The sequence below is a fragment of the Eleginops maclovinus genome, chromosome 14, assembly GCF_036324505.1.
Source record: "Eleginops maclovinus isolate JMC-PN-2008 ecotype Puerto Natales chromosome 14, JC_Emac_rtc_rv5, whole genome shotgun sequence".
NCBI classification, from domain to species: domain Eukaryota; kingdom Metazoa; phylum Chordata; class Actinopteri; order Perciformes; family Eleginopidae; genus Eleginops; species Eleginops maclovinus.
This window is the reverse complement of record NC_086362.1, coordinates 2,457,543-2,476,453: the sequence shown is the minus strand read 5'-3', so window position 1 is coordinate 2,476,453 and position 18,911 is coordinate 2,457,543. Positions and strand designations below refer to the sequence as shown.

The window sequence follows — 18,911 nt, the reverse complement described above, 5'->3', positions numbered from 1 at the left end:
GGCCCAGAATAGGCCCCCATTGTGCCCTTTGTGCTGGGGGGGATTTGGGCCTACAAACTGACCAGTCTGCTGGAAGGTGATGAGGCTGGAAGGTCTGGAGACCCGCCGGCCTGGCATGTAAACACACCGCGATGCCAACTGGCAAGAGTGTGTGGTAGACAGGAGACGCTGGCACAGACTAATAAAAAAAACGTGGGGATAAAAAAGCAGATTTGGACGAGTCGATGAATTCCTCTTAAACGCCACACAGTGAAAGTAGTCCCCCCATTGGTTCAATTTAGAGCATCCTGACTCCTGATTGGTCCATTCTGGGACTTGAGAGTTATCACTTAACTTTGTAGCTTTTTCTGATCTTTTTGGCTGCTTTCTGGGCCTTGTTTTTGTCTTTATACACATTCAATACATTCTTCAGTCTCTCATGGCTCTATCAACACCATCTCTACAAACCAAAAGGCCAGTTTAGCTCCTATAGTAGAGAAAATCTAATTTCAGCTAATTAAGAACCAGATATCTCCTTGTGGAAGTTCTGGGGTCCATTATGTAGTGCTTGTTTTCATCATTTTGCCAGAAATCAATGCTAGTGTTGTGTAATGGAACACTTTAAACAACTTTGTAAGACTTTATATGTCAATTAAAGCTTATTCTGGTGTTATTCTGCCTCCCAGTGGCCCCAAAATTGAAGTGCAGCATCATGACATGCGTTATTTTCCCATACAGAGGTCAATGGAGGGTGTTGACCTTCGTGGCAGAGTATATCGCCACCTAGTGGAGACTTTAGGAGCAGCCTTGTTCTCTTTATTGGTTTCCACATGCTTTGCTCCCTCTCATCCCTTCCCTTTTATCTCCTCTCTGTGATTTAATTCCATGCCATGTTAGGGAATAAACACAGATCAGAATCTCACTTCCTCTGAGCAAGAGAGAGAGAGATCCTGCAGAGATCAGAGTAGGAGTTTCTCACATGTATAAGCTTTTCTACAAATGGGAAAGGTCCCTTTTTTGTCCATAGTTTAGTTTGGTTAAGGTCAACAAAGGTGTTTCTACGTGCACGTTTCACCTCTCACCTTCAACGTGACACCAGACGGACGGCAGGGTCTTTGAAAGTGACCTCATCTTTATTATATTGCCGCCAGAAATACATGTTTTTCCAGAGCTAATTTAGACCCAGCAGGTTAGCTCTTGCACACGTTGCAAAAAAAAAACTAAAAGTGAAGGGGGTCGACAAGAGTGAAGGGCGTGAGAGAAAGTAGCTCCTTCTGGACCCCTGCATATTTTCCCCCGGTGAAAACAGGTGTGAGTCAGACATCCTCACCTGGCTCAGGCCTGTCATTACTCCGCCTGCCCCGAGGACCGAGAGACTCAGCTGCACACACTATGGTCAGCGTTACCGTCCCTTTAAGAGCAGCAAAAGGTGACATCACTGCAGTCGTGTACCTGGTGGGGTCACACCTGATGAATAAGGGTATTAGTTTATTTTCTGCGCCCTTCTTGCATGATTTTTTTCCACTATCAGTTCATCGTAAACCTTTAAAAGTACCGTATATTTTAAGTTCCTTTTGATAAAGACTGAATGAGTGATTATGGAGTATGCTGACTTTGTATGTGCAGTAAAAACCCAAACAATGTACTTAAAGAGGCAAAAATATATTAAAACTAAAAATGTAATTAATAAGATAAATACAATCAAATATATTAAATTAAAATAAAAAAAATGAAATAGATAAAATTAAAAATAATATAATTAAATTAAATTTAAATTTAAAAAAATGAATTAAATTAAATTATAAATATCAACAAAAAAAAGGTAAGCTACAAAAATACTCGGTCGGTCTCAATTATGTCTTTTCCAATATTACGTGGCATGTTTGTCCATTTAAATATGAAGCTCCAGCTAGCAGACAGATATCTTAGCTTAGCTTAAAGTCTGGAAGTGTCCTTTTCTTCCAAAGGGATTGTCTTTCTTAGTGCAACACAACTGGGCTATTTAATGACCTTGTTTTAGCCTCATAGGTGTCCCGTGATTTGCTAAACAGGAGAGAAGATAACATTTAGACAGTCACAGGAAGGTATTACTCCATCTGAATGGTCCGGATGCTATAAACTCCACCCGCCTGGCGAAAAACAAATGCTAGAGTGTTTACAAGCCGTATTTGACCTTCTCCGTGATGTCCTCTAATGTTAGATCCATTATCTAGATTTCTGTGTCTGTGTAGGAAGAGCAGTTATATATAAAAAGCACCAGGTGTTGCTTCGAGAATTACCTTCCTTTTAGTACAGTGTGTGAACTTTTACCTTGTGTGTAATGAAGGGTGTGCAACCTCTGTGCACGAGGGTATATACTTAATGTGTGCATAAAGTCTTAAGTTAAGGGGAAAGCATTTAAGATTTAGGATAAGAAGGAATAGGCTGTCACACACGTGCATGCATGCATCCTTGCTCTATAAATGTCTCATAAATGTACAAAATACATCTACAGCACCGGCTTTCTTCCACCTTTAACAAAACTGTGTGACGTCTTTATGGATGATGTTATCGGCACATTTTCTCGTGGTGAAACAAAACTGCTGTTATCGCAATTCTGTTTTATCCAAGCCTTTCTGAGTCACTTTCTGGCTCTGAAAGTCAAATCCTGTGACTTCCCTGTGACCCGAATGTCAGACATCTGTCCCTCTCTCCTCCCTGTCCTCCCTCCATCTGTCTCCCTGCTCCCTACCCTGTTATACTGCCTAAAATATGAGCTAATAGCAGGTTGTGAGGAGTCCAGGCTGCAGGTTTAATGTGAGGGATTCCTCCGCTCACTCATCCACCTGCTCAGGATTTCTGTTTGTTTTTCTCCTGCCATCATGTGGAGCAAATGGGTACTGCAGCCTTTAACCTGCAGCATTAACGTAAGGGGCGGGACATCTGGAAGTGGTTGATGGACAGCTAACCAATCATAGCATCTTTGGTTTCAGGTGCTGCAGCACAGGCAGTATGAGAAAAATAAAAAGCTTTTTGAACATTAATAATGCTCCCAAATCTTTCCAAATCATGCAGCTCTACCAACAGTAGCAGTGTTTCTTCCAGACCACCATCTGAGTTCACATGTCGCTGCATGCCCAAATAAACTGCTCCACCAACCAGCTGGGGTTTTTTCCGCCCTGACTTGTTTCCGTCTCATGTAAACACACCCATCAGATCCAAAATGGCTGCACCAACAACTTATGTTTCCATGTTTTCATCATCACATCTTCATCATGGAGAGGCTTTAAATCATTTGCTTTTCTTCAAAACGAACCTCAAAGTCTAAAATGTGCCTTTGGGGCTTTTTTATTTGCCTCCTTTCATCTTTTAGGATGATTTGTTGTCAAAAAGAGCTTCACGATGAATACAAAATTGCACTTTAGGTTGTTTATTCTTCATTATTGACTCAATAAGTGACTATTTTGTCTCCTCTCCTGTCTCAGGGTCGTCCAGGGCCTCTCGGAGAAGTCGGTTCAAGCGGACCTGAGGGTCCTCGTGGGGGCACGGGGCCTACAGGGCCGAAAGGAGAGAAGGGTCACAATGGACTGAAAGGACCGTCCGGCCAGAAAGGAGACAAGGTGGGTGTCATAGATCATGAGTCTTAATTGAAATATTGATTGACTTATTCTACCTCGAATAATATCATCGAGTATCATGTTTGGACTTCCAGGTGTTGTCATTTAATCTGATTACGACTCAACAATATGTAAAACTTACTCAAACAGGGGCCAATGGGAGTGCCTGGGTTCACTGGAACTGATGGAGTACCTGTAAGTACACACACACACACACACACACACACACACACACACACACACACACACACACACACACACACACACACACACACACACACACACACACACATCCTTCAACCTCCCATAGTAGTCAGAGCTGGCTCTTCACTAGCCAGGTCTCTAAATGGGATTTAAATAACCCCCCCTCTTCCCCTCTATAGGGTCACCCTGGTCTGGACGGGGGCCGAGGACCCTCCGGATTGGACGGATGTAACGGGACGAGAGGAGAACCCGGCGATCCTGGTTATGGAATCGGAGCACCAGGACCCGCTGGACTCGCTGTGAGGACACTTGGCGATGTTTGGATGCTATTATATGAGGACTTCAGATGTTACTGGAGATTAATGCTGACGTTTCTGTCCTCACACAGGGGCCGTTTGGGCCGAAGGGTCAGAAAGGAGAGCCTCGATACATCTCGGACGACGGTTTCCCAGTAATTTTCACACTTTTTTTGCACTATCTGGACCTAATGAACCTAGGATAATATCTGTTTGTGTTTGATTTAATAATAATCATGATCAGAATCAGATTGCTTTAGGTTTTGCGTGATTTTTAGAATTAAATCAAATTGAAAAATAACATTAAATAAAAGTATTTATGCAAACATGAGAAGTTAGAGTAAAAATGTGCAAAAATAAAATGAAAATATTCTAATAAAGATTAGAAGTTCACAAGAAAATGTGCAATACAAAAATTACACAAATATTTATATAAGCATAAAAATTGTAATTAAAAAAATCCCAAATAATATTTAATAAGATCATATGAAAATATGTGTATAAAATAAAAGTTAGAAAAGGAAATTGCAATAAAAATACATAGAACATATTTGAAAATGATGATTAATTAAATAAATTATAACATAACATATTAAAATGAGCCAATGATTGTTTAGTTTTTACAACTCATTGTGCAGCTGCAGTGGAGCTGATGTGGTACTGCTCATGTCACGCCTCAGCCAGCCTGCAAAGTGTGATTTGGCCACTAGGTGGTGCTGCAGAGACAGTTCTGTACAATTGTGTTTTTTAACTTTTGAGACACAAATACAACTTTTTATTGTAATCTGCTAAATGTTTCTGTAGTTTGATCTAGCTCCAATATATGTCTGAGGATTTTGCTTTGTGTTTATTAATTAATCTGTTTCCCCTTGTTCAGAATGTACCAGGTTATCCAGGACCGAACGGACAACCTGTAAGAAAGAGTCTTACTTTTTCTTCTTACTATGCAACCAAAAATGATTTAATCACCTGAGTGTTAATGTTGGTCTTTAGTGTTGGTCTTTAGTATTGGTCTTTAATGTTGGTCTTTAATATTGGTCTTTAGTGTTGGTCTTTAGTGTTGGTCTTTGAACTCACCTGGTTGTGTTTTCTCTGCAGGGAATCAGAGGTCCTGGTGGTCCGACTGGTTATCCCGGTCCAATGGGGCCAGAGGGATATTCTGTACGTAAATGAATTCATGTCTTTATCTTTAAATTCTTCTTCTTTTTGTATTAATTGTTATTATTTTAAAGTTTTCTTTAATGTTTTATTGAAGTGAATATAATTCCTGATTCTCTCCTCTGTCTTCAGGGCCCACCTGGTCCTCCCGGTCCCCCGGGGCCGATGGTAAGTAAAATAATGAAGCGCATTTATTTATTTGATTCTGTTAAAATCACAGGAGTTTTATCCTTTAAATGCTTTTGTTTTTCCAAGTGCATTTTGATAACTCTTGCTGTTTTCAGGGGAGCCGCAGTGACGGATATGAAGGGGAGAAAGGAGACAAGGTATGATGCACGTAGACTCATTTGATTGTAGAGATTTATTCACACACACACACACACACACACACACACACACACACACACACACTCACTCACTCACGTAAAGCCTGTCGAGTGAATGCAATTCGACACTAGAGTATTATATTATTTATATTAAACTATATCAAAAGTTAAATAGTTAACCTGCTATTTACCAATCATTTTCTGTTGATTGGTGTTAATTCCCACCTGAGAAATGACACACTGACAGACAAGTGAGTGTCTTTATCATGATTTAATCTCAGGTACAACACTACACTCATACAGATTAATCCTAAAAGGAAGAGTCCAACACTGACGCATTATTGCATGAAATAAATAGCTTTTTTATAGTGAAAGTGTTGTAAACGTAAACATCAGCTATAAAGCCTAGAAAAAGCCAGCTTAGTGAGAGAGCTCTATCTGGATAACTGTGTGTGAGTGTGTGTGCATTTCTGTGTGTTTTATGATGAATTGACAGACATTATAGTGTGCATGTTTAATCCTGACTGGTGGTGTCTTCCGTCCAACCCACATTAATTAACCCTCCATCCATCACTTTATTTAACCCCACCCATCCCTGCATCCCTCCTCCTCTTCCTCTCTTTACACAACTACTGAACTGTTTGTTGCATCCATAAAAGAGATCACATGAACCCTCTGCCTGATTCAGTCTGGTTTGTTCTTTCAAATGATCTGTGTGCTGCCACTGGGACAAGTCACAAACACAGAGAATTGCACAACTTTTAACGTCCGATCTGGAGTCATTTTCCCTTCAACCTTGTGTTAAATACCCCAAAAACATCGACTCTGTTTGTGACTTGACCAGTGGTGCTGCACACCTGTTTCCCTCACTGTTGAATGACAGTTCAGAGATGTTACCAACTGAAGTTTTTCTCCAAAATTGAATAAAATATCACATATTTAAACAAAATTCACCCAGTTTCATTTGGCCATTACATTACATGCAAAAAATCTCCTTTTGCAAATAAAACTTCATCGTTAAGATCTCTGAGCTGTCATTGGAGGACGATCTGTGGTAACTGGGTTGCTGGAATCACTCGCTCCTACTTCCCATGATGCACTTCACCCCCGTCTTTAATCACATTTGGGCATCTGCTGGTGAATTCTGGGATATGCGGTTCATATGCTTGCTCTCCACCTCCATCCACCCTCTCATCTGATTTCAAACAGTCACACACTAACACGTCATCTTCCTCACACACTGCATGCATGTAATACTCAACCCAAAACACTGAACTCACTAAGATTCAGGGTTAAAGTGGACGTTGAAACAGCTGGATTTCTTGTTGGGATTCGTTTTTGTTGGGAAATTTAAATTCAAGTTGCACTTTCGTGGAAAAAAGGTCTTAAAATGTCTTTAAAATCACCAGGAAACTAAAGATAAAATATTCCTGAGCTCTCTCTCTCTATCCATCTATCTATCTATTTATCTATCCATCTACCTCATTCCCACTTCCTGTTCCTCCTGCGCCGCTCCTGATTGGCTAACGGTGTGTTGTGTGTATTTCGGAATCCAGGGCGACGTGGGTCTTCCCGGACCCAGCGGTACTCCGGGCGACGGCTCGCTAAGAAGCGAACAAACTCTCACTATCTACAAAGGAGATAAGGTAACACAGCCAAGGGAAGGATAGGAACAAACACACACACACACACACACACACACACACACACACACACACACACACACACACACACACACACACACACACACACATACACACACACACACACACACACAATGGGATTTCACTATAAAAAAGTGGTAAAAAGACAGAGAATACCAAAGCAAACTAAAGGTTAGAGGAGAAAGAGGAGCAGTGATTGCAGCAAACTTAGCAGCCATGGAGGGGAGGAAATGTGAGAAGGAGACTTTGGGAGGTGGAGGAGAGCTTGGTCCAACATAGCAATGTTAAATAGCCCTTCGACCGGCCAAAATAATGGCTTTCATCAAGTACTGCTATTACAATATGTCCAAAAACCAAAACTACACACCGTTGGCTCCTTCAATTGAGGTGTCATCAACCAATCCGATCCTTTCTGCCTCCAGAGTTTCTTATATTGTGAAAAATATGAAATTAAAGCAATGCACGGTCAATGAGACCAGCCTCTCATCATCACCCCAAAATGTCCTCACTCTGACCACGACCCTTCATTGGCTCCACGGTCAAAACAGAGCCCGTCCTCCAGTCAACGTACCCAGACCTTCCCTAAATGCCCCAAAAACTCTGCCGCCTTTCCCCTCCTTATTGCGCCGTTTCCCCTCGCCACCTTGGTGATCAGAGTAAACAGATCTCTCTTCCCCTCGGTTACGGCATCCAGGGCGACGTGGGCTCGCCCGGTGAACCCGGCCAGCCGTTGATCAATGGCATTGTGGAGTTTGTGGGTTTTCCCAAAGGAGACAAAGGACTGCAGGTTTGTTGGAAAACGTGACTTCTTCTTGTAGTAGGATGAGCTGTGTCGAACATGGACAAATGCAGCTGCGTGTCCTCTTATCTCCCCGTGCTATCTTTAATATCAAACATGCTGACGTGACTTTGAGATAAAGGGAGTCAAAGGTTCATTGTATTGGTGAATTACCCTGAAAAAAGTCAAGCAGCTGCTAGAAAATGAAGAAATCGGCAACAACAGTTGAATCAAAAGTAGTTAAAGCAACCGTTCAGTTCAATTGAAATGCCCACTATGTTCCTCTTGATGCTAACAATGAAAACGGAAATAATCTGAAGCCTCCACTCTGGTTTCCTCAGCTTTTCGAGCCCAACACAATGTATTTCAAAGGAGTTAATGCCTCAACTACTCTCCGTAGTTTTGGTTGTTTTTGCCTTTCTTTTGACTGAGATTTTACAGTTTGCACAGACTTTTAAAGGTAAGTTAAAACGTGTAAATATTGCTTATAATTTCAAAATGATTCTGTTCTAAGGTCCTCCTTTCTCCTCACTCTGCTTTGCTTCAAGGGTTCACCCGGTCCAAAGGGAATAAGAGGATTTCCTGGAACTCCTGGCCGAGCTGTAAGTGTTTAAGGTGTTCCTCTAGACTCTCTACTAGATCCTCTTCTATTCTGGATGTACTTCCAATTGGCAGATTAATAAAGATATCTTTCCATGTGTCTATAAAGAAAAGGATCCCCAAACAGACTTCTTTAACAAACCTTTTAGAACCTTGTTATGGGCTTTATTTTCCCAAGAACCTTTGATGTTTCTATACAATAAAACCCGCTGTGAGAAGATACCGAACACGCAAAATATGAGATAAATCCACATTAAATGATATTTAACTAATCTGAATTTTTACTTGATTCCAGGGATCTTTTGGCTATAGAGGGGAACCCGGAGAGAAGGGAATTCCTGGATACCCCGGTGCAAGAGTAAGAGCTACATTCATAGAAGAAGAAACTTGAACAAAACTGAAGATTCTTTACTATGTTCTCTTTCTATGGGGAAATTTGCCTTCTAGCATTGTTTTTACTGTGGTCAAACATGTGTCTTACCTTTCCTTTCCTTCTTCTTCTGTGGTGGATGTCGTTTTTGATTCTACCAAACAGGGTGCGCCTGGTTTGAACGGGCCTCCCGGACGTCCCGGACAACAGGTAGGTCAAAACTGTTACCACAATGAATGCATGAATTATGATTTGATATCAAAAGTCAAAATGTTCTCCTCTCAAAGTGTGAGACATTATTATTATTATTATTATTATATATATATATTATTATTATTATATATTATTATTATTATTATATATTATTATTATTATTATTATTATTTATTATTATTATTATTATTATTATTATTATTATATATTATTATTCATTATATATTATTATTTATTATTATTATATATTATTATTATTATTATATATTATTATTATTATTATATATATTATTATTATTTATTATTATTATTTATTATTATTTATTATTATTATTATATATTATTATTTATTATATATTATTTATTATTATTATTATTATATATTATTTATAATTATTATTATTTATTATTATTATATATTATTATTATTATATATTATTATTTATTATTATTATATATTATTATTATTTATTATTATTATATTAACGTAACAACGTGTATTGTTACATCTGGTGTACATCATACTATTTTGTACCGCAATAGACCTTTTTTTTTGCATATAGTCTTCAAACTTGGCTTGAAAGTAAAGTTTGAAATAAAAAAAGTGTTCTTTACAGCAATACAAGCAACATTTAAATTATAGATCATACTTAAATATGGTAAGAATGGCATTATTTTCCTATAAAAGCACACTTTTTGTTATGTGAGCAATATTTCATATATATAATTATGGTTTCATTCAGTGATTAATAAACCTTGTTGTAAAATAAATTCATACCTGATTGTTTTTGCTTTTGATGTAGGGATTTAGAGGTACTCCAGGTTTTATCGGGCAACCTGGATACACCGGCGGAAAGGTACAATTATTGTGTGTTTGTGTGTGTTTGCTTACAGTTTTTAGCTGTGTCTCAATTCCATAAAGATGGATGGATGGATAGATAGATATAGAGACTTTATTTATCCCAAATTGGGAAACCTATATACAAAGATTTAATACAAACTAATATTATATATTGCTTTCAGTCTTACTTAATTGTTAAAACATCACAGTCAATTAAACTTAACATAGATATAGTATGTAAAAAAAGGCTGAGTATGAAAAATGAATCCATGAGAAAGTCTTTATTCCACTTAAATATTAGTGAGTATTTTTTCCAGTGAACACACTCAACTTCAACTTCAAGAATAAACACTTAACCAAGTATGGATTGGCATAGTTTGTGTGGTGCAATAACCTTGTGTTAGCAGAAGATGGTGCCATCGTTTCATAAATGAACGTTACATTTGGGGAAGCTAACGAAGAAACACACTTTCCTGTTTACCCAGTTCTCTATAAACATCCATTAGTTAATGAATATCCATCATTATGTTGTTTACAGGTGATTATGTAGTGGTTTTTTTTAGCTTCTGTGGTGAAAGTAGGTTTTAAATTATCAGTTGAAGTTGCTTTTTGGTCAAGAGGACATGAGCTACCAGAGTGAGCTAGCTTCAAAGCTAACAGCAGACAGTTAGCTTAAATTAGCTTAGCAATAACAACTCCATAACACCAGAAAATGTCTGTTTTACTCTTTGGTTTTTGGGCAGATCAAACAAAAGACATATAACGTGATAATAAGTATTACTTTTGTTGAAGAGTCTTCCTGTTTCCATCCTTTATGCTAAGCTAATGTAAAGCTAACAGTATCATGTAGCTAGCAGGGTGGTATTAATCTTCTCTTGTCATTTTCAGTTGGAAATTATTCCTTTTAAGGCTGATTCATGTTGTTTCAGCCATTTACTCTAAAGAACAAATAAGTTAAATTGATTTAGATGTGTCCTGACTTGTTGTGTGTCTCTAACAGGGAGATCAGGGAGAACCCGGAGCACCAGGACCCCCGGCCTACGTTAGCGGTCTGGGCGCTACTGTTCAAGGTAACGCATAATCCATATTAGTTATTTGAATATATCCAACAACACTGATTAACTGTGAGTTATTGTTTAGTATGTGAAAGTTTCTCATGTTGGTCGTCTCTTTTCTCTGATTGGCTGTAGGACTGGCAGGTGACCCGGGTCTCAACGGGCTGCCCGGTGCCCCCGGTGACCCAGGGCCTCAAGGATACCCAGGACCACCAGGACCACCAGGAACTATTGATTTTAGGACAGGTAATACATATACTGTAAAAGAAAAGATGCAATGGGTTAATTTTTCATTCAAATATCAATTAACCAATCATCTCCGATGCTCTCATATGTAGGTGACGGATCCCCAGGTTTTCCAGGAACCCCCGGCCCAAAGGGAGAGAAGGGAAACCCGGGAATACCAGGCTATGGCACTGAAGGTCTCCCCGGATCCTCTGGCCTCCCCGGATCCCCCGGCCCCGCCGGTCTTCAGGGTCCTTCTAGTATGTTAACACAGAAACGACTGACAAAAACCTCTTCCTTCACAGGGGGTCAAGATCAGGAGTTTTTTAGCATGTTTTGAACTTGTCTGCTATTGATTTGTTTGTGACCAAGCTGGATACCTTGTATAAAAGGAGCAAAATTAATCAAATGTGTTATCTTTATGAATTAAAAACACCTAAATGATGATGGAGCATCCTAATCCTCCTTAGTCACAGAGCTCCATTTGGAAAAATACAATAGATTTAGTCTTTTTACCAGTCGTCAAACCAAACTGAAGTATAAGACAAGTTGAAAGATACCTTTAAGCATCATGTCTGACTTATTTTTTCTTATTTTTATGAAATACGTTGGTGTTTTTAGGACAGATACAATCACACTGTGCTTTTCCCTCCATTTAAAATGTGTTTTCTTCAGGACAAACCCATCCCTACCCACCCCTACCTTGAAAAACCATATATAGGAAAAGAGAACAGAGTAAAACAATGCACATAAATGATTAAAAGCTATTGGAATTAACTAACATTTAGTACGAGTGCATAATGACTGCTATAACTGTCCTCCAAGGCTCCATTGAACCCTGCGTCATCTACCCTGAGGTGTCCACGAGGCCCAAAGGCAGGTATCAGAAACACAGCTCATTTTGCCATAATCGCAATAATGGCAATATTCAGCCCGCCAAAATAAAGCACAAAACAACTTCTGGCCGGAAGAAGCTATCTGCTTTTTATTTTAACGCTATTCTCTGTGGAGGGTGCGGTGGTAAGTATAGATCAGAAGAGTGCAGTCTCTTCTCCAGACTTGGATGGGAGGCTCTCTCATCTCCAAGCTGCTTTTTCCGTCTTTGGCCACCAGGTGTCGCCTGCTGTAAGTCACTGATTTTACATGGACTGAATGCATGGCAGCAGCAGCAGCAGCAGCGTTTGCAAAAAAAGGGACTTTTATTTTGTATTTTGTCGGCACAAAGACATCAAACGAAGCGATCCAACTGAAAGAAAATAAAAGCAATAATAATACCTTTTTTTTCGATTTGCTTGGAAGATTTTTATCCTTTAAAGAACAGTTTTATTTCCTTTGCTTGTGCAGGTGCAAATCTGCAACACGCTAATGCATGCTGCTTGTGGCAAGTAGCTCTCGGCCATTATAGTCGATGTAAAATCACTGAATTGAGTAAAAGCTGGTTTTATATTTTATTATGATATAAACAAGTTAATGCTATTGAAGAAGCATCTGTCATCTTGCAACAGCAGCTGAGCTCTTTCATATTACATGCCGAACAAAGAGACTAATGCTTATTTCACACTGTGACGCTGAGCTGTGTTTGCACTGCTGCAGGATTGAGAAACATTTGTATTGTTATTATTTATCCCTCTCTATTCATGCATACCTATTTTTTACACTTAGTTCTGCAAATAATAATTGAAGCTAAAGTGAATAATATATATGATCTATACAACTTATAAATAGCTCTGTTTTTGCTATAAAAAAATCAGCAAAATTGTGAACTTAATTGTAAAAGTTGCTGAAACTGAAATTTAAAAAAACCAAACATTTTTTTTCTTTATAAATATTCCATGAAGAGATATTTCATTTTTCCTTTTATTAATATATAAACATATTTAGGTGCAAGTGCTTGTAGAATAATTTAACAAATGTCCTTTGTTTTACATCTTTCATCAGTCAGTGCAATTCGGCTTACGTTCAAACAGTGTGAAATCTAAATATATATTTTGTGTCGTCTTTGTGGCTAATCCACAAATGTAATCCCTATGTGATTTAATTCTGTGTGTGTGTGTTTGCAGGTGATGGGGTAGTTGTGCCCAGCAGAGTCCCTGGCCAGCCTGGATTGCCCGGCTCTAGAGGTCTGCCCGGCAACAAGGGATACAATGGCTACCAAGGTACACACACACACACACACACACACACACACACACACACACACACACACACACACACACACACACACACACACACACACTTTTATAAAGAAACTGATAAATATTTAGACATGCATCTGCAGAAATTAAGGATTTTTTCTTCTACTTCCTCCCTCGTTCCTCTCTTTTATCCGTCCGTCCCTCCATCCTGCAGGTGATCCCGGAGACTGTGCCTGCATCGGGGGCGGCACCTCAGGGTTGCCTGGGTTGCAGGGACCCCCCGGCCCCAACGGCAACCCCGGTTTCCCCGGACGAAAGGGCGAACTTGGAGACGGCGGTGGGCCTGGCTATGATGGCCGTCAGGGACCTCCTGTAAGTTCAATTGCTTGTCAATTTTGTCCGGACCATTGAAATCTCCCCAGACCAGCAACTCATGCATCATTCCAGTCAAAAAAATAAATCAATTTCTGTGCTCCTGCAGGGTCGTCCTGGTGAACCTGGGAACTATGGTCGTAAAGGGCAGAAGGGAACGTCCTTCTACCCTAGCCTTGGTTTGGGGGTGAAAGGAGAGCTCGGAGCAACTGGACCCCGCGGACCTAACGGTGAAACTGGAAAACCCGGTAGAGACGCACTTCCTGGATTCCCTGGAGCGCCTGGACCCCCCGTGAGTGCCTCAACACATCGCTCGAAGGAATCTAGAAGTTCTCATCTGCAGGATTTTAAAAAACAACCCTCCTTTCTCTCTGCAGGGTGATGGTGGATACGGCACAGTCGGAGAGAAAGGATACCCAGGATACCCGGGGTCTAAGGGTCGTCCCGGAGAACCAGGCGAGCCCGGCGTCGGATACGTCGGCACGCCCGGCTTCCGTGGAGATGCTGGAGACCCGGGAATACCGGGTTTCCCAGGACCACCAGGTTTACCCGGACCACGAGGTAAGTGAATGAGGAGAGGAAGCGTGTGTGTGTGACGAAGAAGAAAGAGTGTGTTTGTGGATATAACGCCTTATTCTCCACACAGGTTGACCATAAGTCCATCCCATCAAACAACTGTCCATCCTCCATGTCCTGTAGTAGTCATAGCAACGTCATCCTAACCCCCTAAACCATTAGAGGAGTTTTTCCCGGGAGCTGAAGAGACGCCTCGTTAGATTTTCCAGTAGCTTCCCGCCTTCACGCCTCGGCTGCTGCTGCTGCTGCTGCTGCTGCAGATAACTCCGTGATTAATGGTCTCCATTAATGTGCTTCTTCTGCAGCCAATAATCTCCAATCCATAAACTGCTTCATACGGCGACTCATTGACGCACAATGATGTGATTTTGTTTTAACAAGCTGCTGTGCTTCCTTAGTCTCGAGAGAAGTAAGAAATTATACAAATTATTGGAGGTGGATTTAGTTGTACTTTTAAAGGAAAATACTGGTGTTTTTTTTTATTCTACTTAGTCAAGTCTAACCTGCACGCGTCGACAAAGTCAATAAAGTTAGATATCTGTTAGTTTTTTTACTTTACAGGAAATCATTTAATTGTTTATTAAAAAGACTAGTCTAACATTTAATGTGCTGTCGAATAAAATCATCTAATCTTGGTTTAATTAATTAGTAAAATACATCCTCTCTACTGGATTATTTTGAAAATAGTGTATGGATTAAATAAAATAAAAGAATTTCTGTAAAATATTATTTACCAAAATATTAGACCCTAACAGTCAAAATTGTAGTACATAATTTGGAATAAATCAATAAATTAAAGCTCATTAAGACTGAAAAATAGGCAATAAAAACATGTTAAGGGTTATGTAATGTCATGTAGATTAATGTCTTATAATATATTTTAAGAGAGATAGAAATGAGCTGAAACACATTTCAAAATGTCTGTAAAAGTCACAAAAAACATGCAATAAATGGTAATATACGGCATCTATGATAGAGGTGGATGTGGTTGTACTTTAAAAGGATAATGCTGGTGTTTTATTACATTCAACCCCATGTTAATCCTGCAACGATACACAAAGGCAGCGCTTCTCAATACTACCTTTGTTTTTTGTTTTTTTTAAATCTTGTTCAGAATAAAACAGCCAAAAAGAAGTGTCTTTTATTTAATATATAGTGTTAAAGTAAGATCTTGTCCTGTTTAATAGTCTAGCTAAGTAGAAACACATCTACTTGTGGATAATTTGATGTATTTTAATTGATATATGGGAGAATTTAGACCCAAATAGATGAGCTCAACACAGGTCAAAAGTGTAGTAATGCACTTTTTGTAATTAATTATATATCATTTAGATGTAAAACCAGGTGTGTGTAATGCTAGATAGATCACATATGATATATAACACATTTCAAATTAGGTTTAAAGTCTGAAATGAAAAACATACGATAAATACAAATATACGGCGTCTTTGATACATAGCAGTTTAACCTAGCCTGTAGTGGTTGAGTTGGCTTATTAAACGACACCAGTGGCCTCTTTTAAATCTAAATTACTGTACCTTCTTCTCCGAGACTAAAGGACACAAACCCCTCAGCCTCTCCAGTGTGAATGTGAGCTCTCACACCGTGACGCTGATGCTAAACTCCTGATTGATTTTGCTCTTAATATGAAGGTTATTGCGTCTCACATGAGCCGAGAACAAGAGACGACTCTTAGTCTCTCTCGTCTCATTGGGTGGAATAACCTGTTTTTAAGCACTTTTTTTTTTTATTAAAGCAGGAATTTAAAATGCTTTTTGCCTTAACTGAATGAGCCTTGGATGAATTGAACTGATTTGCTGTTAATTGTTTGATGAAAATAAGATTTAATTTGCTTTATTGACGCATGCAAATGACCCTGACTGGCTTTGTATGCTGCCATCTTCTGTCTCTCTCTCTCTCTCTCTCTCTCTCTCTCTCTCTCTCTCTCTCTCTCTCTCTCACCTCTCTCTCTCACCTCTCTCACCTCCCCTGTGCATGTGTATCTGTCCAGGTGAATACAGCTGTGCAGGGGTTAATGACGACGGAGAGGGAACGGGTGGGTAACTAACTTTTTCCTCCACCAGACAGAGAAAAAACGTGGGACGTGAAGTTTAGATTCTTTTAGTTTCAGGCACCCTGACGACTGCTGGATTCATTAAAATCATCCCTTATGATCACATGTTCGAGACCCAACAGGAAGTGACAACATTAGAAGAAATATTTAGGTTTTTTTCGGCCAGTTTAATTCAAGTATTGCCACATATTTAACCTCCCATAGTCTCGGAGAAGAAGGTAATTTACCTCCCATGTGTTCAGAAAGCAAGCACAGTTTAAAGAAAAGTCAAGAATTGCTGTTTTAAATAACAGTTTAACGTACGTAGGCTCAGGGAATTGTGGGAAATGTAGTCTTCTGTAGTTCTGAAACCAGCTGTCAATCATTTGTTCATGACGGAGCCGATGGAGGCGCCTCGCTCCCTCTGCTCAGGGACTCCACTCTGCAGTCAGTGATGATTGACAGTCGAGTTTCAGCTTTTATTTTGTAAATATTCTGAGACGAATCACTGTCCTCTTCCTCCAATCAAAGCTGCTGTGCATGTTTCCCAGCCCCGCCTCTGCTGAGAGCTTTCATAACCAGAGTATACTGTGTCAGGAAATCATTAACCTGATTCCCCTGCCTGCACCAGATTTAATTGAACTCATTAATAAATCATAATTTTCTTGCTGAATTGAACTCCATTGTGATTAAATTTGCTACTAACAACATTCAACATATAATAATAATATAATAATAACAACACCAATAATTCCCATGATTCAACTCAAATTAACCCAAATGAAAGTCGTGAATTTGGCATGAATGGAAGCGACAGACAATCAACGCTTACACATTTTACAAATATAAATATTCTGTAAAGTATTATCAATTTTTGCCAAACATGTACAGATTTATTAGAAGTATATTATATTAAAAGCACGAGTAGGCATGAATGTTCTCTGTTTTTAAAGTGTGTTTGCTAACTTGTGTGACTGCTACCAGGCACAGTGCTACCGTGCACCATACCTGGTGAGATGGGAGACCCCGGATACCCCGGTGTACCCGGACGACCAGGTACGAAAAAAATGACCTTTTTTATTTGTATTTTTTAATTTAAAAGTATTTTAATTTGCCTTAAACATTAATGAATTGCTATTCTTTTGGGCTCCTAAAGGAAAGGATTGGAACTGCATTTTGAATTTATTTAATTTATAAAAAAATGTTGAATGAAAATCACAGGACAGCACTTGGATGTCATAAGAAGCATATATATACCCTGTGAAATAACATTAAAAACACTGTAATTTATTTCTTTTTAATGATTTCATTAGATTTATTATACAGTTCATTCATTCTGAGTCTTTACTCCGGCTGCAGTTAAGCCTAACCCCAAAAAAGGCATGCAATTATGCATGTTCCTGTTCCTGAGAGGATTTCTCGAGCAAATACAAAGACTTTTATGAACTAGATTGACTTGTATATTAAAATAAATATTGTATAGCAGAGAAAAGGGGATTTTAAACTACTAAAAAATACTGATTACTGCCAAAAAATGTAGTAAAAATGGCATTTTAACGAGCTGAAGGACACTCATAATTGAAGTCCCACCTGTGTGTACCGGTCAGGCGTCAAAGGTCAGCCAGGTTTCCCAGGAGGCCCCGGACGTCCCGGCTTCGACGGGGCCAAAGGAGACAGAGGAGACCCCGGTTTTGGAGGACAACCTGGACCACAAGGTAAACCCGTCACCTGGTAATCCGGAGAAGAATCCGTTCATTTGATTTTCAAAATAAAGCAACTCTGACTCCTGTTTGCAGGTTTCCCCGGACCCAGAGGAGATCCCGGATTTCCCGGAGGTCCAGGACAGAGTTATGACGGCGCCAAGGGGAAGGATGGTGTTCCTGGGCGTCCCGGAGGCAAGGGCCAGCCTGGAGAGGTACTGGGGGCCACACCTGGTTCCCCAGGACAGAACGGAATACCTGGAACCTCTGGAGACAAGGGCCAGCCCGGGACCCCTGGAGGGTCTGGATTACCTGGTGGGTCTGAGACCGAGAGAAGTCAAATAAATAAAATAGAAGAAGAATAAACATTAATATATTCCTCCGTCAGGTGGGGACGGACGTTACGGTGTTCCCGGTCTGAAGGGAGAGCGCGGAGTGGACGGTTATCCTGGTTCCACCGGCCTTCCCGGACTTCCAGGCGAACCGTTTTTTGGTATTCCCGGTCGCCCTGGATCTCTCGGTGCCGTCGGATTGAGCGGATCCCCAGGTGAGGCGACTCCTTCCTCCAGCAGACTCCTGTGTAATTCTGTCGGAACTTTTAGACTGAAAACGAGAGTTATTTGTAGATGGATTTTCTAGTGAAAGAGGATTTAGTTTGATCTTGGATGTCCCTCCTCCCCCCCTTCCTCCCTTTTTTCACCTCTCCTCTGAATCAGACGCCAAGGTTTTGTTGTTTATTTTAAACTCTGCATCACCCAAAAGAATTCTCC

At 39.9% G+C, this 18,911-nt stretch overlaps 1 protein-coding gene across 1 annotated transcript in view; it reads left to right on the top strand.

Moving 5' to 3' along the window:
• col4a6 (collagen, type IV, alpha 6) overlaps nucleotides 1–18,911 on the top strand; it is a 99,277-nt gene that overhangs the window by 70,081 nt on the left and 10,285 nt on the right. The window contains 26 exon segments of the mRNA XM_063900659.1: nucleotides 3,444–3,578; nucleotides 3,726–3,770; nucleotides 3,959–4,078; nucleotides 4,168–4,230; nucleotides 4,953–4,988; nucleotides 5,174–5,236; nucleotides 5,366–5,401; nucleotides 5,518–5,559; nucleotides 7,116–7,205; nucleotides 8,550–8,603; nucleotides 8,897–8,959; nucleotides 9,137–9,181; nucleotides 9,988–10,041; nucleotides 11,026–11,095; nucleotides 11,216–11,326; nucleotides 11,419–11,565; nucleotides 12,131–12,181; nucleotides 13,366–13,461; nucleotides 13,655–13,812; nucleotides 13,922–14,104; nucleotides 14,190–14,373; nucleotides 16,400–16,444; nucleotides 17,426–17,497; nucleotides 18,049–18,156; nucleotides 18,238–18,456; nucleotides 18,530–18,688. Of these exon segments, the coding sequence (XP_063756729.1) occupies nucleotides 3,444–3,578; nucleotides 3,726–3,770; nucleotides 3,959–4,078; nucleotides 4,168–4,230; nucleotides 4,953–4,988; nucleotides 5,174–5,236; nucleotides 5,366–5,401; nucleotides 5,518–5,559; nucleotides 7,116–7,205; nucleotides 8,550–8,603; nucleotides 8,897–8,959; nucleotides 9,137–9,181; nucleotides 9,988–10,041; nucleotides 11,026–11,095; nucleotides 11,216–11,326; nucleotides 11,419–11,565; nucleotides 12,131–12,181; nucleotides 13,366–13,461; nucleotides 13,655–13,812; nucleotides 13,922–14,104; nucleotides 14,190–14,373; nucleotides 16,400–16,444; nucleotides 17,426–17,497; nucleotides 18,049–18,156; nucleotides 18,238–18,456; nucleotides 18,530–18,688 (2,449 nt within the window).